Below are 21307 nucleotides of genomic sequence, written 5' to 3'. Positions count from 1 at the left end.
CTGGTTGTAAAGTGGGCTGAAGTGAAGCGTAGCTTGAATCTTCATAGATAGCTGGTGATCATGTCTCGTGTTACTGGCAGGATATGGTAGTGGCCCAGGCCAACCTGGATGAGGACATGTGGAATTGATCCATTGCCATTGGATTGGTCTAACCAGGTGACTGTTAGGTTGCTTTTTTTCTGACTGGCTTCGCGGATCAATTAGCTGGTTATTGAGGTGTGTTCAAGGCACCCAGAAAAATCTGGTATGCCACCATTCTGGGTGGATGTGTTGATGTAGAGGTTCTCCATTAAGTAAGAGGCCAGACTTCTTGCAAGCACTGAGAAGAATATCTTGCACTCCCTGCTAAGGAAGGAGATTATGCTAAACTGCGTGATGGTGGAGGAATCTTCTTCCTTGGGAACGAAGCAACCTTCAGCCATTTTCCAGCTTGGTGGAATAGAGCCTTTGGTCCAAATCTTCCTCATTATCTTCCACAACCTCTGGAGGAGTTTGGGCATTTCTTATATACCTTGTAGAGTATACCACTTGATCCTGGGGCGGCAGATGACTTTGCTGTCTTGATGATATCCTGGACCTTCTGCCACGTGGGCTCTGCCACATTCAGCTCAGGTGCTGGGATTCTTGATTGAGGGACCTTTGGATTGAATTTGTCCCCGATTCCCACAGGGATTGCTGAATGACTCCCTGCAGAAATTCTTCCCCTCCAGCTTTGAACTGATTAGGGTGCCGGACTTTCGCTGTCTGACAAGAGCCCTGGTGAACCTGAATGGGTTTTTAACAAACCGTGCTCTCCTTCTCTCTTTCTCCCTTCTTCACTTTGGCAGCTGCTTCACCCTCCTGAGCTTCCGCAGCTGTTCCTGCAGTTTGCTGGTTAGATCTTTGACACCTCCTTTTTCATCAGGTGGACTGTTTTTGAATTGTTTGTCCAGACTCTTTATCTCCCTGCTCAGATGGCGAATCTCCCTTTCCCTCCTGTTTGGCTACTGTGATGATTTAAGATCCCCTTTCTTTTCCTTTGGGCTGAGTTGTTCTTTAGCAAAGTTGAACACAACAGCTGTGAGGGAGTTGATTTTCCTGTAGACAGGTCCTGCCAATGTAGCTTCCAAGATACAATCCAGGTCGTTATCGAACTGCTTCCAAGATACATTGTCTGAGGATCTAGGCCATCTGATCCTCTCTTTCCTTGATGAATAGATTAGGGTGTCAGGGAGGCACTCACTTGGTCTCTCCTTTGGCAATGGGGCAGCTCAGGTGTGGAGAGGTCTTCAGCTGTCTGTGCTGCTTCCTGGCTGGAGTTCTCCATGGTCTCACCAGATGTTGAGTCCATGTGTTGCCTTTGTTCCACAGCTGGATCTGCTTTGCTGTATCCTGAGGCTTCTGAGTTTTTGCAGATTTTGCCGCAACACCGCTTTGCAATGAATGCTTCCCCAGTCAGAGTTGTTTGCTTGAGCCTTCTCATTATCCAGTCCTGGCCATTGCTGTTACGTCCTTCCTACTGAGTCTCTCATCCTCCCCTCAAATATATATATGGCGAATAAAGTTGATTCTTGATCCATGATCTTATAAGCCTACTTCTTACGTGCCAGAATTTTTTCACAGATTAATGCAAAGTAAACTATCAGCACTGAATGTGTTTAGAATATTAGTGTTAAGATTTTTGGAGGAACTGAATTAATTAACATATGTTAATCTCCATATATTTTGTGCAATTTTTATCTTTGCATTGCTTTTACTACTAATGGTCAACTTTAGGTCACCAATATTTCAAACAGAGCAAGACTACAAATTAATGTTTGTTTACGTGCCTTATTCAGACCAATAGGTAACAAATCAAAGAATTCAGTTTCTGCTTTGGTACAAAAGTTGAAAGTAATTTTAGTTTTTATCAATCACAAATGTTCTCACCTCAGGTAAGTAATGTTTCCTGTGATAATTTCCTGTAAGATCTGTGTTAGACAGTGAAACTGGACATTAATAGTGTTTTTGATGAAAAGTTATAGATTTGAATCACTCCACTCATTGTAAAGTATTTCCAGCATTTTCTTGTGATTTGCAATACGTTTTAAGCTCCAACCTCTTTCTACTCATTTAATTTAAAATTATAAATGGTATTTAATTTATTTACTTTCTGGGGAAGTAGGTTCAGAACATGAAATCTAATTATATTTTTATTATTGAATTTTTAAACATTCCATTGTAAAGTGCAATGTTGGTTTACTTCACAATGGAGTGTTTGAAAAATGCTAAATTATCCTTTGTAGCTTGAAAGCTTCAGTGTCCATCAAAAGACAGAAAAATATTGATATTTATCCAAAAATAAAAGTCACTAATATGTGTCCATAACACCCTGGAAGTCAAAACCTGTTCAAGGGCAGTGTGGAGGATGTACAGCAGATAATAATTTATTCTCTCAATGCAAATATATTTTTTTAAAGTTTAACAGGATTTCTGGATTTCTGTATTTATTCCCGAATGATTTGAACTCAATTAGAGATTAATATTCCATTATTAAACTTATTATGATTAACTTTTACTTTAGCAAAAGAGGATCTGACTTAAAAACGGAAAGAATTTCATATCAAAGTTGCTGGTGAACGCAGCAGGCCAGGCAGCATCTCTAGGAAGAGGATCTGCAGAATTCCTATTGTTTAAGAGTTTCATATTATATTTTGTTTAAACTAAAAAGTTAAAAACAAGAGACATTGCAAAAATATTTACCTTTCATGGTGAAAATTCAAACTGTACCTTGTTCGAGTTGAGCTGCAATTCCATTTTTTTCCAGCTGATAAATGATTGGATGGAAAATAAACTTCTTTTTCATATTAAAGTTAAAATGAAAGCTAGTATCTTTACCACAGCAAACACATTTTTATTCAGCTTTTCTTAGCCAAGCTTGAATATTGGTCATTAGGTAGTCATAATCATCTTGACATACTGTAGATTGCTACAATGTTGATCTGAATATAATCTACTCCAGATGAAGAGAGAGGACTTCCTCAGCTTCTTGATAATCTTGGAGATTCACAAATTATTGCTGCTTTGGTTATTTGCATATCTTTTCTTTTATAGCGACTTGTCATGCAAATTACTTAAATTTGTAATGGATCCATAAACTGTTTGTATTATAACCCAGTTTGCTCCAGTCATTGTTACATGTGCTATTTATTCTCTATGTAAGGTATAATGCTTGGAAGGATGGGGAAGAATGGAATGCCATTGGTTAGCTTCTGTCAGTGCTTGAATGAATCTGTGATGAAGATTGTAGCTATTGCTACATGGTGAGTTTCCGCCAGAGGCATAATTTAGCTTAGAACATATTCTTCCACCCCTCCCCTGAGGTCATTGATTTACAGGTCAGGTAGCTTGGCTGCCAAGTATAAGTATACATGAAATTACTGAGCTAATTTACATCATTACAAAATTAATGGTTCATATGCTTGGAAGATGTGATCAGTAAATGCTAATCTTTATTTTGGTGAAAAACATTAAAGGTAACATGCATCTTCCAACTATTTTATTGATATTAGTACACTAAAATTCAGTGTATCATGAATGTGTATTGATGTCTCTGTCATTCCGTACTTAACAGGATTACCAGAATATTCAGGAAAATATCATAATTTTGTTATGATCATTAACAGATAATAATATTGATTGCAGAACACTTCGGTTTCATAAACAGAATCAAAAGAAAGAGGAGCCCATTTCAGATTATGTAGGTGAAAGGAATAAATTATCTGAGCATTGTCAGTTCAGTGATGGGCTGAATGATGTATTGAGAGATCATTTAGTTTGAGGAATCTTACAAGAAAGCATTCAAATATGACTCATAACTGAAGTACAATTCACATTTAGAAGAGCAGTTGAAATTGCTGTACCAATGGAAACAGAAGCCAGAGATACAATTGAGTTGCAGTCAGCAATGAAAGTGAGTGTGAACAAAATTGCAACATCTAAGCAAAAACCTGCTTGGTTGAAAAAATTGTGTTACTATTGTGGCAGGGACTTATATATACCAGACCAATGCAGGTTTAAAAACAAAACTTGCAGAAAATGCAATAAAGTAAGACACATCCAAAGAGCATGTCGGGCAGACAAAAATAAATGGACTGCACAAAGAGAAAACAATAAAAATTTAAGTTGCAGTTTCAAAAAGAGCACCAATTTGCACGCTGTTGATGAAAAATCAGATAATGATGAGAGTGTTGCAGGACTGAGAAGCCTTGGGATTTACAATGTGAGAACGGACAATAGATACGCAATATGGCTTGCACCAGACGTGAATGGCAAATTAATTAATATGGAATTCAGTCATTCCACAAAATAATTTTGAGTGGCATTTCAAAGATATTGAACTGAAGCCTGAAAATTTCCAACAAAGAACTTTTAATGGAGAAAAGATAACTCCTGTGGAAAATTGAATTCATGACAGTGAAATACAACAACCAGCAAGCCACATTGGGCTTGTATGTGTCAAAAACAGGAGGGCCAGCATTGTGGGGCCATGATCGGCTGAGACAACTGCAACTTGACTGGAGATCCATCCACTATTTGCATGCCACATCCCCTGCAACAGAGTCAACTGAAAGTGAACTAGGAAAGGTACTGGATGATATCACAGCAGTGTTTAGGGATGGCATTGGAAAACTCAAAGATATCAAGGGTAAACTAGTGTTAAAGAAAAATGCCACACCTAAGTTTTACAGAGCCCATCTGGTTCCTTCTACCATCCGTGATAAAGTAGCCAGTGAGCTAGATCGCATGGAGGCTGAAGGAATTCTTTCCAAGGTTGAATGGAGCCCATGGGCAATACAAAGAAGGATGGGTCTGTCAGGATAGGTGGTGATTTTAAGGTCACCACCAACCCAGTACAGAGTAGATCAATGCCCAGGATAGAGGATATCTTTGTAAACCTTTCAGGAGAAATATACTCAAACAAAGTGAACTTAGCTGAGGTCTACCTATCGATGGAGATGGAAGGAGGATCCAAAGTGTTTCTCACCATAAACACTCACAATGGGCTTTATCACTATAATAGGCTTATTTTTGGAGTAACAGCTGCACTCTGGCAGAGAGCAATGGACCAGGTGCTGCAAGGAGCCCAGGCACTCAGTGTTACTTCAATGACAACTCAATTTTCAACCAGTACTTGTATGGGAGATTACTGTCATTGCTGATCATAAACCACTGGTGTCCATTTTCAATGCACAGAAGGGTGTTCCACGAACAGCAGCAGCACAAAAGCAGGGATGGGATCTGTTTCTGTGGGGACACGATTATAAAAATCAAATTCAGGAGGACAACTAATCATGGAAATTCTGATGGATTGTCCCTTCTGCCCTTGGAAAGGGAAATAACTGAAATACTTACAAAAGTGGGCACTCCTCGAGATATTCTCCCTAAGGCAAATCAAAAGTCTCTCTATTACGGCAGGGATAATCCAAAGGGAAACCAGAAAAGACCCCACACCGTCTCAGTCCACATGACAAACCAGAATGACTGGAATGTGCAACAGAAATTCCAGTTCCCCCATTTTTTTTTACCAGCAATGGCATGAGCTTGCCCTTGATAGTGGTTGCTTTACATGAGGACTGAGAGCCATTGTTATACGATCCAAATTGAGGGTTAAAGTGTTGGAAGAGCTACATGCTAGTCATCTAGTTGTAGTCAAAATGAAAACATTACCTCAAGGCTTTGTCTGGTGGCCTGGGATAGATCTACAGATCAAGCAGCTCACCATGCACTGTTTGGAATGGCAACACATCCAGAAGATGCCAAGAGCAGCGACTCTCCTTCCCAGGGAAGGGCCCTGACAGAGGATTCATGTGGATTTTGCAGGAGCATTCATGGGCACAAATTTATCGGTGGTAGTGGATGCAGCTACAAAGTGACAATAAGAGTTTTCAATAGCCTCCACTACAGCCTTGCACACTCTTGATGTGTTGAGCAGCCTCTCCTCAAGGACATTGTTAGTCATTAACAATGGACTACAATTTGCCACGCAACAGTTTCATGAAAATGAACGGAATAAGACACATTACATCCCGTATCTCCCAGTTGCAAAAGTCTTGGTGGAAAAGGTTTATCCAGAGTCTAAAGGATGCACTTTGATCAATGTCAGCAGAACACACTATACTGGCACTGAATCAGAAGTTCACAGGTTCCCCCTTACATATCACAATGCAATACACTCCACAACCAACTACTCACCAGTTATCCTGTTCGTGGATCATCTCTTGTGCTCACACTTGGATCTCTTCAAACCCAATCTCAGAAGGAGATTGCAGGACAAACAGCTGAGATAAATTAAGGACTCCTTATACAAGGCGGTTCGATGTTTCAGTCCCGGACAAGCAGTCTTGGTGAGGGACTATGCAGGTGATCAAAAGTGGGTACTTGGAAAGATTAACAACAGAACTAGACCACTCTCCTACACAGTGGAGAATGTGTCTGATGTCTTCCTGAGATAATGCATCGATCTGTTGAGCAAAGCAGAGTCAGTTGCTAGAGAAGAAAAATGTCCAGAGCTGTCAGAACCACTTCCTGCAGTCCCAGAGTCAACTCCCACAACCACCACAGAGGAGGCCCCAGAACCTGAGATTGTTTCACAGCCACAAGTCTCACCTGCCAGGCAGATTGACTCCACTTGTCAGGAAAGATGTTATCCCACAAGAGTAAGAAATCCTCCATAGCAATTAAATCTTCAGGCCAGAATGGGACAATTTAAAATTTACTATGCTGTGGATGCCTATGTAGTAGTTGTATTATATAGTATGCCGTATATATAAGATAACGAGAGAGCAATAAGTTACATATTGCATTTGTGTTCTATAGTGAATTGGAGTTTATAGCTAAGCAGGGAGGAGTGTCCTCTATTTAATATTTTAGTAATATTTGAGTAATATTATAAATATATTGTTTGATGTCACATTCATTATATTTTACATAATTCATTATAGGCTATATGTAAGAAGTATGTGAATGGCATACGTCAATATGTCACTATGTCATACGTGAGCACCTCACTAAAGTAAAAACTAAGCCCATGCATCCTAGTCCCATGTTTTTCTTTCAATGAGTTTTTAAAGTTACAAAACATTACAGATTCCTTTGTTACTTTGAAATGCATTGTACCAATCTACTGTAAAGCTAATGATTATTTATATGCATAATGTAATGTGTTTCATTGCATCTGAAAAAATAATTTTGACCAACTTGTGTATTGACCAATGTGTATATGTGAATGAACTATTCTATTCAATAATCTAAAGAAACAGAATGTAGGTTTTCACCAATAAAACAAAGTGAGGCATTTTATGTTTAATGAAACCCATAGCATATTTTATTGAACTCCAAAACCTAAACACAAAAGTGCACTAAGAATCCTTATGTAACAACATCGTCATGTCAGACCAGCCTCTTAAAGTGAAACCCCAACTCAACCGGCGGTGGTTGTGAATTATGTACATTTCTCCCAATTATGTTATCCTACACAGGCCCCCCCATGACCCCCGCCCCCAGAATTCACTAAAACCAGCATTGTGAGCCTGTCTGGAGCTCGGACGAGCCGCCCAGCTCAGAGCCTGTGTTCCATGGGTGGAGGAACAGCAGGTGCCTCTGGCTCGTCCACGGGTGTGATGACACGCTCATGGCCATGTCGTGGCAGCGGAATACTCCAAACCTTGGTGGGCCAGTTTGAGGCAGTCTACTGAAATACATTCAGGTTTACCCTTCTTATCTATGATAAAAGTCTTTTCTCCCTGTTCAAGAACATGGAAGAGGCCATCGTAAGGAGGCCTAAGAGGATGTTGGTGTGCATCATGGTGGATGAAAATAAATGAGGTGGGATGTAGGTTACAGGAACCCTAGGATGCTGTATGCCATGATGGGAGGAAGGAATAGGTGAAAGGAATTGAAATTACTGAGGACCATGGAACGCTCCTGAGAGGTCAACCAGATGGTTATGGCATCAGGAATGAGATCACCTGGCACTTGTGACGTCTGCCAGTATAGCAACTGACGACTGCAGGTCCTCTTTTAGAGCTGTTCTGAGCCCCAGCAGGACCCATGGGAGATGATCACGCCAACACTCATCGGCCAGGGAAGCCCTCAGAGCAGCCTTTAAGAAGCGGTGAACCCCTCACGTAGGCCATTGGACTGTGGGTGATTCGCCGTGGTGTGATGTAACCTAATGCCAAAGTACTTGACAATCTCAGCCCAGAGGTTTGAAATGAATTGGGGACCACGATCAGAGGAAATATCAGATGGGGTGCCAATCCAAGCAGCCCAGGTGCTGATGAATGACCAAGCCACATCTGTGTCCGTCGTCGATGCAAAGAGGGACAACCTCTGCCCACCTGGTGGTACAGCCCACCATGGTAAGAAGGTGTGTGAAACCACGGGAGGGGTTAAGAGGATCAACGAGGTCCACATTGACAGGGACCTCAAAAGGTGCTAAATCCGCCTGAACTTGATGGTTAATTTTTGCCTGCTGGCACTCCACACAAGCTGCAGTCCAATCACACACATCCTTTATGAGGCTGTGCCAAACAAACTTTAGTGCAACCAGTTCCTGCGAAGCCTTCTGGACCTGATGTAAGAGGCCATGTATGGAGCCAAAACCCGTCTGTTTCCAACTTGCAGGCACTATGGGGTGAGGGCAACCAGTTGAGACATCGCACAGCAGAGAAACCCCAGCTCTCCTGAACTTAATGTCAGCCAACTGCAGGCCCATGGCTGCTGTTCAGTAAGCCTGGACCTCTGCATCAGTAACTTGGTTGGCTGCCATGCCAGCATAGTCAACCCCTATGTGTACAACCTCAACGGCTGGCTGTGAGAGGCAATCGTCCACAGCATTATCTTTCCCCTTGATATGTTGTATATCCATTGAGAACTCAAATATGTACACCCAGTGACACTGCTGCTGTGCAGACCAAGGGTGTGATATTTTGGCCATCACCTGCACAAGGGGTTTGTGATCAAAGAACGCTGTGAAATGGTGTCCCTCTAGAAGAAAATGAAAATGGTAGACAGCTAGATAGAGACAAGAAGCTCACGGTCAAACGTGCTGTACTTCCTTTCGTGGGGACGGAGCTGCCGGCTGAAGAAGGCGAGTGGCTGCCACACACCTCTGACCAACTGTTCGTGCACAGAACCCACAGCATAGGCTGAAGTGTCAGTCGTAATGGCTATGGGTGCGTTGGGGAATGAGTGCACCAGTAGTGTTGCGTTAGAAAGAGCTCATTTGGTGTAATCGAATGCCCTGGTCATGTCCACTGACCAGTCAAGCACTTGATTAGAGGTATTGCCTTCAAGCGCACTATACAGGGTGATCATAAGTTCAGCAGCTTGTGGAATGAAGCGGTGATAGAGATTGACCATACCTAAACGCTCCTGTAGTTTCTTAGTAGTGCAGGGTGGTGGGAAATCCATAATAGCGGCTACTTTTGATGGGAAGGGGCTCTGCGGAGATGCGATGGCTGAGAAAGTCAATGGTTGACAACCAAAACTGACATTGAGCAGGGTTAATAATCAACCCGTGTTGGCTGAAGTTGCTCAAAAAGTGTGCGGAGATGAGATTCGTGTTCTAATTTGGATCCACTGCTGGCAAGTATGCTATCCAGGTAAACAAAAAGATATTTTCAGTCTTTTAATGCAGAGTTCACCAGCCGTTGGAAATTCTTTGTTGCATTTTTCAGTCCAAACGAATGTGCAGATAATCAAAAAGACCAGACAGGGTTATCACAGCTGTCTTGGGAATGTCCACTGAGCACACAGGCACCTGATGGTGGCTCCTAACTAGATCGATTTTGGAAAAAAATAAATTTTCTAGCTAAACATGTCGAAACATGTGTGGGACCGGGTAGATTGGGGGTGGTGGCCTCATTAAGGCATCGGTAATCACCACATGGGCGTTCAACCACCATTGGGCTTAGGGACCATTCAGAGAGGTAAAGCCCAGTGGCTAGTTGACCAGCATACATTTCTGAGTCTTTCCATGTTGCCACCTTTTCTGGGTCCAGCCTACGGGCACAGGCATGGACTGGCAGACCATTTCTGGGAATGTGGAGCTTGACCCCATGTTTTTGTGACTGTAGTGGAGAATGGGGGCTTGGTGAGGTCTGGGAATTGGTCCGGAAGTCGAGTAAACTCACATGCAGTAATGCGTGCGCTTGACAGAGTCATAGTGGGGAATGACCCAACTATGAGGGAGTAGGGTAATGACCCAACTTTCTTGACATTCACACGCTGGCAGTTCTTAAGGTCGACTAACAGTCCTTGGGCACACAGAAAATCTGCACTGAGCAGAGGTCTAGCCACTTTAGCCAGAACAAAGGCCAATGTGTAACGTCACCCATGGAAACACAGTGTCACCTGTCCTGTTCCGTAAGTCTGGATCCTGCTGCCTCTGGTGGCCTCCAGTGAGGTTTCATTGCTCTCTGTTTTCTCATCAATAGGTGACGCTGGCAGCACACTCACTTGAGCACCCTTGTCACACAAGAAGCATTGCCTCTAAAGGGTCTCTGTAATGAACAGTAGATGGCCCTGGCAGCCACGGTGTTCACAGACCTCTGATGTCCCGATGCACTGGCACTATTGAAGCTGCAAGGCGGTTGGCACTTCCTAGCGCTCCTAACAAAGCGAGCACAGTAAAAACAGAGGCCTGGCATCATCTGTTTCGCAGGCACAGGAATCCTTATTTTGGGGCCTTGCTAACTGGTCTTATTGAGGCAGGGAAAGGAGGAGGAATGATGCACTGCAGCCTAGATAAGTGTAGACTATCAGCCATTTTAGCAAGCTCCCAGTTGTCCTTCACAGGTGTATTAGCGAGGGCTAGGCGAATTTTATCAAGCACTTGCTGCATGGAGTTCTTTAAAAATAAAACAAGGATGGTTATTTCTCAGGAGAGACGGCATGTGGTCCATTAGCTTTGAAGGTCTAGGATCACTGAGACTGGGTAAGGAGAGCAAATATTTGGCATGCTTAAACTCTGACAGTCCAGAAGTCTGGTGGTGTCTTCAGCAGTGATTCCTCACAGAGCAAAATGGGCCTCAGCTTGTACAAACAAAGCGACAGCATTTTGTTCCCAAAACTCCAGCCGTTTCAAAGTGACTGCATTGGCCAACGTGTTGAGTAACTCTGGAATTGTCCTAGAGCATCGGGGTCACCAATGTAGGTTTTTGCAAATAAAATGAAGTGAGGTGTTTTATGTTTAATGAAACCCGTAGCACATTTTATTGAACTCCAAGCACTAAATCTCGTTATGTAATAATGTCATCATGTCTGACCAACTTCTTAAAGTAAAACCCCAACCCAATGTGAATTATGTATATTTCTCCCAATTATGTTACCCAACAAGAACAGTAACCTTAGTAAAATTCTAAACTTTTGAATTATTTAAATTATATTTTTCAAAAATATGTTCATAGGTTATTTAACATAGATTTGCTTAAATCTCTGAAGATGTGAAAGTAATTAAGACAATATCCAATACTTGCCCCCCAATCAATTACTGACACAATGATTGACAATTTTTTTCTTATCTCTGAAAGCCATTTTAATCCTTACAGTCATTCCCATGATTTTACATAAAGACTGTCTAAATCATGAGCTAGTCTTTTAATTTTGCTTTTGCGTCCATGTTTGTTTTGCTTCATTAATTACACTTTTCTATCTTTTAGCTATTTTCCATTAGGCATAGTATTCCTGATTGCCGGCAAAATATTGGAGATGGATGATCCTACAGCCATTGGAAAGAAATTGGGTTTCTATGCAATCACAGTTGTATGTGGTCTTGTGGTTCATGGGCTACTTGTTTTACCCATGGTGTACCTCCTTATCACCAAGAAAAATCCAATTGTTTATATTAGAGGAATTCTTCAAGCTTTGCTCATAGCTTTGGCTACTTCTTCAAGGTATGTTGCATGTTATCTGATTGCTCTCAATAATCTATTAACCAACCAGCTCTATAATCAGAGTTGCATTTAATATCACCGGCATATGTCGTGAAATTTGTTAACTCAGCAGCAGCAGTACAGTGCAAAACATGACAAATATAGAAGAAAAAGAATTACAGTAAGTATATTTATGTATATTAAATAGTTAAATTAAAAAGAGTGGTGCAAAAACAGAAATAATAAAAAAGTGAGGTAGTGTTCACAGGTTCAATATCCATTTAGAAATTGTATGGCAGAGGGGAAGATGCTGTTTCTAAAGCGCTGAATGAGTGCCTTCAGGTTTCTGTATCTCCTTCCTGATGGTAACAATGAGAAGAGGGCATGTCCTGGGCGATGGGGGTCCTGAATAATGGATGATGCCTTTCTGAGGTACTGCTCCTTGAAGATATTTTGGATACTATGGAGGATATCATCCATGGTGGAGCTGACTAATTTTACAACTTTCCATAGCTTCTTTCGATCCTGTGCAGTAGACCCCCCCCCATACCAGACAGTGATGCAGCCAGTCAGAATGCTCTCCACACTACATCTGTAGAAGTTTTCGAGTGTTTTAGGTGACAAACCAAATCTCCTCAAAACCCTTATGAAATATAGCCACTGGCTTGCCTTCTTTATAGCTGCATTGATAGGTTGGGACCAGGTTAGATCCTCAGAGTTACTGACAACCAGGAACTTGAAACTGCTCACTCTCTCCACTTCTGACCCCTCGATGAGGGTTGGTTTGTGTTCCCTCGTCTTACCCTTTCAGAAGTCTACAATCAGTTCTTTAGTCTTACTAATGTTGAGTGCAAGTTTGTTGCTGTACCACCACTCAATTAGCTGGTATATCTCACTCCTGTACACTCTCTCGTCTCCAACTGAGATTTTGCCAACAATCAGCAAATTTATAGATGGATTTGAGCTATGCTTAGCCACACAGTCATGGGTATAGAGAGAGTAGAGCAGTGGACTAAGCACACATCCCTGAGGTGTTCCAGTGTTGATCATCAGTGAGGAGATGTTATTACCAATCTGCACAGGTTGTGGTCATCCAGTTAGGAAGATGAGGATCCAATTGCAGAGGTAGGTTCAGAGGCCCAGGTTCTGTAACTTATCAATCAGGACTGTAGGAACGATGGTGTTGAATGCTGAGCTATAGTCAATGAACAGCATTCCAACATAGGTGTTTGTATTGTTCTGGTGGTCTATGGCTGCATGAAGAGCCTTTGAGATGGTGTCTGCTGTATACCTACTGTAATGATAGGCAAATTACAGTGCCTTTTGGTCCTTGCTGAGGCAGGAGTTGATTCTTGCCATAAACAACCTCTCAAAGCATTTCATCACTGTAGATCTGAGTGCAACTGGACGATAGTTGTTAAGGCAGCTCACACTGATCTTCTTGTGCACTGGTATTATTGTTGCCCTTTTGAAGTGGAGAGGGGGTAAATCTTCTGACCATAGCAGCTGGACAACGTTGGCCTCCACCTGTCAGAGAAATTCCCTTTGTCCTCTCCTCTCTCACCTTCCCTTCCCCGCAACTTTCTTTTTCAGTTTTCCAAGGAAAGGAGAAGATGTGAAATGTTAACTATGTTTCCCTTTCCACAGATGCTACCTAACCTGCTAACTAAACTTACCTAGTATTTTCTGATTTTATTTTATGCTGCATGATCTTTTCAAATACAATAGATTGTAGTTAGATGGTCCATCAGTTAATTGGGACTGGCATTTATTTAGGATAACTCTTAAAGATGAAAAACAAATCAAAAAAGTAGTTGGGAATTCCCTTGTTTATTTGGGACAATATGACACTTAATTGGAGCAGGAGACTGTTGCCGAGCATTTTCCAACAAGCATCTGTCACTGTTTGACACTACACCATGCTTAGAGCAAACAGTTTTTAAATAGTAAACATGGGAAAATCTGCAAATGCTTCAAGTCCAAAGCAATGCACACAAAATGCTGAAGAAACTCAGCAGGTCAGGCAGCATCTATGAAAAAGAGTAAACCATTGATGTTTCAGTCCGAGACCCTTTATCAGGATTCCAGTTTGCATGCAAGTAGCTGTGTGCATGTGACAGTGGCCACACCCTGGAATGCCACTTCAACAGTTGTGCTAAACCAGGTGAGGGTAGCCGGTTGGTCTCATACCCCAGTATGATAGGGATCTCCCTGTCCTAGCATGTTAACTCAGGCCCAGCAGACTGGACGGATGAGATCTACAGTGAGATCCAACAGCCAGGAAGTTGTTTCTGCAACACTACGTGGAGAGCAAAGTGCATGACGAGGCACAGAATTAGACCTGGTCACTCACCCTAAACAGGGAAGACCCCTGTTGCGATGTCTACTTGTCCCAATGGACCTAGAATTCCAAGATCAAGAGAGTGGCTTTTCCACTTTAAAAAAATTTTCCAACAAAGGTTACCTGTCATCATCAGATAGGACAGACAACCACCAGTAGTATTGGTAGCATTCTAATTTACTCAGTATTTAACTTAAATACATACATCACTACTCAGTTAAATGGTAGTTTGTCCTATTTATATCTCTTTAACTATTTCCACGAAACCGGATAACTGGGGCAGTTGCTTAATTGGGCCAAAATGTACTGGTCCTGATGTGTCCCAATTAACCAGAATCCACTGTACTTAGATTCAAAAGAATCAACCTACTTGTTTAGAATTAACCCCATTTCACTGGAATGTTCTACAACAGAATAAGAAAAGTGTACTTGAAATTCAATATCCAGCACACATACTGAATAGTGTCTCTTTATGATTACTAGACACAGAGCAGGTAGAATTAAATGATGATCATAAGGAATGCACAAGGCAAATAAACTCTCATAAAATATAGAACAGACTTGAATTGTACTATAATCCTTTTATTCTTTGGGGGGGGGGAAGAAGACAATATTATCCAAATTATCAATCCTTCTGTTTTTAACATCTGTCTGATACTTAGCAGCTTAAGTCAATGACGTATTTGTTAAAACTCTGCTTACAACTCATGCCAAAAACAACTTAAAGTGCTTTTGTGGGAAAATTAAAGGAAAGCTCTTTTCCCAGGTGCAGTAAATTAGGCCAGAGACTGACTTGCCTGGTTAATTACCAAATATACCATTTCAAAAGCTGTTCGTTATTATTGTAGATATTGAGGATGAATGGGTGCATATTGGAAAATTTAAGCAGTTACCTTTGAATTTTTATATGATTGCAAAGGGCAAATCAGACTTGCATAAATCATTTCATCTTTGGAGTCTTGCTTATCTATTTCCAGCTCTGCCACTTTGCCTATTACCTTCAAGTGCCTGTTAGAAAACAACCATATTGATAGAAGAATTGCAAGATTTGTTTTACCTGTGGGAGCTACAATCAACATGGATGGCACTGCCTTGTATGAAGCTGTGGCAGCAATATTTATTGCACAAGTTAACAACTACGAGCTGGACTTTGGGCAAATTATTACTGTGAGGTATGTGAAATTTTAATTTATTCATGTAAATTGGAATTGAATGTCTCATCACTAAGTTTGCCTCCCACTTCTCTAAATGTCATTGGCTTACTGGGGTGCAATTTCTTATCCAGTTCACAGAATCTCTTGTCTTCCCCATTAATGTTGAGTGTGGTTTACACTGCAGAGCGTTACAGATAATCTGAAAAAAAGTACCCTCACCTCACGTCTACAGAATGTACCTTTTATTGACAGTAGGTTTGAAATGAAATTGTAAAATATAATAAGATCCAGAACTAATGCTGAAAACTCCAGGGCCATTCATATTCACTGATTATGGCCTATCCCAGTTGAGCTTATCCTATTGGTGAAGTGTACATAGAAATCAATGGAGATCAGTCTGGGTGTCATATCTGTAAAGTTGAGAAAACCATTCTAATTGGGCTGTTTCACAAAATAACTCCTCAGATATTGGTCAGGATAAAAGAGCAGAGCCAAATGGAGTGGGATTACGGGGTTGTGGTCCTGATCCAAAACTTCGGCATTTGTTAAACGATCCTTCAGTTATTTCTGTTTTGCTCAGTTCTTTAATTGCAGAGTAGCTTCCTGGATAATTTCATATTAACAGCACCCATATTGAATAGGAATTGGGTTGCAGGCAGACCATTCATACTAGAAGAGGCAGAATAATGCTGAAGAAAATACTTGATTTCAAACAATTTTTACCATTAGCCAACTTGTGTATTGGAACTGATTGAGTTCTATGCTGAGGCTAGCAAGGAAGTGGATGATAATTTCAGGTTATAAAACAAATTTATAATTCTTTTTGTGACATTCCTCATAACCTGCTGGGATGTACTGTATGACCATAAGACCATAAGAAATTGGAGCAAAATTAGGCTACTTGGCCCATTGAGTCTGCTCTGCAACTCAATCATTGCTGATCCTTTTTTCCCCTCCTCAGCCCCACTCCCTGGTCTTCTCCTAATAACCTTTGATGCTATGGCCAATCAAGAACTTGTCAATCTCCACATTAAGTACACCCAACAACCTGGCCTCCACAGCTGCTTGTGGTAACAAATTCCACAAATTCACCACCCTCTGGCTAAAGAAATTTCTCCACATCTCTGTTTTAAATGGACGACCTCAATCCTGAGGTTGTGCCCTCTTGTCCTAGACTCCCCCACCAGGAGACACATCCTTTGCACATCTACTGAGTCTAGGCCTTACAACATTAAAAAGGTTTCAATAAGATCCCCCTGATCCTTCTAAATTCCAGTGAGTACAGGCCCAGAGCCATCAAGCGTTCCTCGTATGATAACCTTTTCATTCCCGGAATCATCCTTGTGAACCTCCTCTGAACCCTCTCCAATGCCAGCACATCTCTTCCTAGATGAGGGACCCAAAACCTTTCACAATACTCAAGGTGAGGCCTCACAAGTGCCTTTATAAAGCCTCACCATCACATCACCGCTCTTGTATTCTAGGCCTCTTGAAATGAATGCTAACATTGCATTTGCCTTCCTCACCACCGACTCAACCTGCAAGTTAACGTTTAGAGTGTTCTGCACAAGGACTCCCAAGTTTCTCTGCATCTCAGATTTTTGGATTTTTCCCCATTTACAAAATAGTCTGCACATTTATTTCTTCTGCTAAAGTGCATGACCATGCATTTTCCAACATTGTATTTCATTTGCCACTTTCTTGCCCTTTCTCCTAATCTGTCTAAGTCCTTCTGAATCCTTCCTGTTTCCTCAACACTACCTGCCCCTCTACCAATCTTCATATCATCTGCCATTTTGGCAACAAAGCCATTTATTCCAGCATCTAAATCATTGATATACAGCATAAAAAGAAGCAGTCCCAACACCGACTCCTGTGGAACACCACTAGTCACTGGTTGCCAACCTGAAAAGGATCTTTTTATTCCCACTTGCTGTCTCCTACCAATCATCAAATGCTCTAACCATGCCAGTAGCTTTCCTGTAATGCCATAGGCTCTTAACTTGTAAGCAGCCTCGTGTGTGGCACCTTGTCAAAGGCCTTCTGAAAATTCAAATATACAACATACAATGTGATCCCCTTTTTCTTTCCTACTTGTAGTCTCCTCAAAGCATTCCAACAGGTTCAACAGACAAGATTTTCCCTGAAGGAAGCATGCTGACTTTGTCCTATCTGTCCTGTGTCACCAAGTACTCCATAACATCGTCCTTAACAATTGATTCCAACATCTTCCCAAACACTGAGGTCGGGCTAACTGGTTCATAACTTCCTTCCTGCTGCCATCCTGCTTTCTTAAAGAGTGGAGTGACATTTGCAATTTTCCAGTCTTCCGGAACCATGCCAGAGTCCGATGATTCTTGAGAGATCATTACTAATGTCTCCACAATCTCTACCACTACCTCTTTCAGGCCCCTAGGGGGCAGTTCATCTGGTCTAGGTGGCTTATGTACCCTTGGGTCTTTCAGTGTTCTGAGCACATTCTCCCTTGTTATAGTATCTGCACTCTCTTCTCCTCCCTCACACCCCTCAACACTTGGCACACTGCTAGTGTCTTCTACAGTGAGACAGATGCAAAATAGTCATTTAGTTCATCTGCCATCTCCTTGTCCCCTGTTATTCTTTCTCCGGCTTCATTTTCTGGCAGTCCTATATCCACTCTCATCTCTCTTTTATTTTTTGTACACGAATAAAAGCTTTTTCTATCAACCTTGATATTGTTTGCTACTTGCTTTCATATTTCATCTTTTCCCTACTAATGATTTTTTTAGTTGCTTTCTGTAGGTTTTTAAAAGCTTCTTCTATCTTCTCTATCTTCCTGCTAATTTTTACCTTGTGTATGCCCTCTCCTTTGCTTTTATATTAGCTTTGATTTCCCTTGTCAGCCATGGTTGTATTATTTTGCCACTTGTGTACCTGTATTTCTTTGTTTTTGGAATACATCTATCCCACACCTTCCTCATTTTTCCCAGAAACTCAGGCCATTGCTGCTCTGCTACCATCCCTGCCAGCATCTCCTTCCAATTTACCATGCCATGATAGTGTAGTAGTTAGCATGATGGTACCACAAATGGAGTTTGGGGTTCGATTCTGACACCGTCTGTAAGAGTTTGTACATCTTGCACATTACTGCATGTGTTTCCTCTAGGTGCTCCACTTTCCTTCCACAGTCCAAAGATGTTAGTCGGTTAATTGGTCATTATAAGTTGTCTTGTGATGAGGAGGGAGGGGAGGGAGGAGGGAATGTCGACTCAGACCATGAGAGGCTTGCGTCGGGCATTTTCATGCCTTACAAGGTGCAGATTGGAAGTCTGTGTGGGGCGCCACTCCTTGCACAGAGCAATGTGTGGTTAAGTGCCTTGCTCAAGGACATAAACACTCTGCCACAGCTGAGGTTCGAACTAGTGACCTTCAGATCACTAGACGAACACCTTAACCACTTGGCCACGTGATGAAGTTAGCATTAAATATGTGAGTTGCCGGCCGATGCAGCTTGTTGGGCCAGAGGGGCTGGTTCCATGCTGTATCTCTAACAAAACTAATAAAATAAAATGTTTGCAGTCCTAGATGAGACATGCGTGATCGTTATTGATACCTGGGAATTTTAAAACGCTCACCTGGCTTAAAGTGGCAAGGGGAGCAAAGATGTGGGAGAAAGATAGACTTGTTCATTTTGTGGTCCTGATTCAGCCAAGCCGCAACTTAAATCTGTGCAAGTGTGGTAGCCTTTGCAAAGCTGGCTGGATCCTTTTTTAAGTATGCAGATTATGTACTCCATCTGTGCCAATTGCTGAATAATGATCAGATGTGGAACAAAAGATATTTTCAGCTCAATTCCACAGTGATGCACAGCTGAGATAAACTAGTCCACATTGGTGACTGTGGTCTGTACAACTCAGCTTCACACCTAGCAGTCAGAGAGGCAAAATAGTAATTTGTATCATGATGAGCATCCTGTACCCGGCATCTTTAGTTGTCAATCCATGCACACACGCTGTAAACTGTCTATATTGCAAAACAGGCAGTACTTTGTGTAGCAGATACTGGAATGGAGGATTTGGCATTTGATGGTGTTAGCATCTGGTTATCAAATATACTCATCACGGTTTCCTGCTGTCACAAAGTACTGAATTTGATTTTTTTTCTATGTTTACAGAAAGCCAGACACAATGGTCATTTCAATCTTTTCTTTCACTAGAACTAGCACAATGGTTTTTGTTTGTGGTGGCCCTGTATAAAATTGGCCAGTATCTGCAGTTAAACTTTTGTACTTAAGACAAAAGTTGGATATGGACATGTCGCTGAAGTCCATTTTGAAGTGAAATCCAGTTATAAGGTTTATGTTGTGTCAATACAGCAACCAAGTAAATAATGAATATTACAGCAGTGGCACCCAGGCTAATAAACTTTCACACAAACAATGTCTGGGAGGTTTGTCCAGATCTTAATGGGGATTAAACAAGCAGCTGCCATTGCTGCCTTCAACCTTGAAGTGCTGAAGTCTTCTGTCTTCTGACCAGACCAGAGGTGAATGCTGAAGTGTAGTATTGTCCTTGACGTCTCTCTTTTTGATATAAATAGAACAATGCAAGAAATGTAGGTGCAGGGTAAATCCCTTAGTTTTGGGTGCAGAAAGGAGAAAAAGCAGATCAAAGTACATATAAAGGAGGAAGCCATGCTGAACTCTAAATACCTCTGTGTCTTGTCTAGCATAACAGCAACAGCAGCCAGTATAGGTGCCGCAGGCATTCCGCAAGCTGGCCTGGTGACCATGGTGATCGTTTTGACATCAGTTGGACTTCCCACAGATGACATCACTCTGATCATTGCAGTGGATTGGGCATTGTAAGATTTTATATTTATATATTTTAATAGAAATTCATATTACTTATTCCTTGAAAAAACAATTGGCTGTCTTAACCATTATTTCCACAGACTGGTAATATTAAATGACTGTTTCTTTTAAAGGGATAGATTTCGAACTATGATTAATGTTCTCGGAGATGCTCTGGCAGCTGGAATTATGGCTCATATCTGCCGAAAGAATTTTACTCAGGAAAATGACGAAGTAGGAAAATAATTTTTTTGTATTCTTCTCAAATTTATTTTAATCCAGTGGATCTGTCTAATGATTTTGAACGTTGAGTAATAATTGATCTTGGAAAGAAGTATGTAATCCCCATGGAAACACAAAACAAAGTAAAGAATCATTACTATGTGGGAGACCAATCAGCCCGTCAAGTCTGTGTTGACCCTTTATAGAACAATCCTACCGGTTCTATTCCTTATTATTTCCTTGCAGCCCTGCAAAGCAATGTACTTTCTTTTCAAATCCACATTTTGAAAGTCCTGATTGACTGTTTCCACCATCCCTACCATTCATGTAGGCTTCAAGGTCCAGATTATAAGCACTGTCTATGTACAATAAAAAGTTAATTTCCCTCAGACCTTTTGGTCCTCAGTTCACATCTGAATCCCTGTTCCTGTTGGTCCTGAACAACCAAATTGAAAAATATTTTTTATCATCTAAACTCAGCAAGATCTTGTTTATCTTTGTCAAATCTACTCCAAGTCAAATTTCAAAGTACATTTACTATCAATGTATACATTATACAACTTTGAGATTTTTCTCCTTTCAGGAGACAAAGAAACAAAACAAAGAAACCTAAAGGAACCCATAAAAAAGAAGACTGTTAAACAGCCAATGTACAGGGGGGAAAAAAAACAAATTGTGCAAACAATAAAAGTAAGCAAATGGCATTCAGAATGAAGGTGAAACCACAGAGACAAAGCCAGGCATCCCTGCAGCCGGAGCAGGGCACACCCTCAGTTCAGTGCAGAGCCGAGTAAACGTCACAGAGCAACAAGCTGAACCAGCCCAACCTCGCATCTGTTCCCGACACCCTGCCTGCTCAACC

General features: G+C 41.4%; 1 protein-coding gene across 1 annotated transcript in view; it reads left to right on the top strand.

Moving 5' to 3' along the window:
* LOC140205931 (excitatory amino acid transporter 5-like) overlaps positions 1–20469 on the top strand; it is a 67422-nt gene extending 46953 nt beyond the window's left edge. Inside the window, exons 6-10 of the mRNA XM_072273827.1 lie at positions 3182–3281; positions 11685–11918; positions 15216–15410; positions 20100–20234; positions 20358–20469. Of these exons, the coding sequence (XP_072129928.1) occupies positions 3182–3281; positions 11685–11918; positions 15216–15410; positions 20100–20234; positions 20358–20469 (776 nt within the window). The remainder of the gene's footprint in view (positions 1–3181; positions 3282–11684; positions 11919–15215; positions 15411–20099; positions 20235–20357) is intronic.
* The last annotated feature ends 838 nt before the right edge of the window (positions 20470–21307 follow it).

Source organism: Mobula birostris, chromosome 12 (genome assembly GCF_030028105.1).
Source record: "Mobula birostris isolate sMobBir1 chromosome 12, sMobBir1.hap1, whole genome shotgun sequence".
NCBI lineage: Eukaryota > Metazoa > Chordata > Chondrichthyes > Myliobatiformes > Myliobatidae > Mobula > Mobula birostris.
The sequence above is the reverse complement of the archived record's forward strand: the minus strand, read 5'-3'. Positions and strand labels throughout refer to the sequence as shown.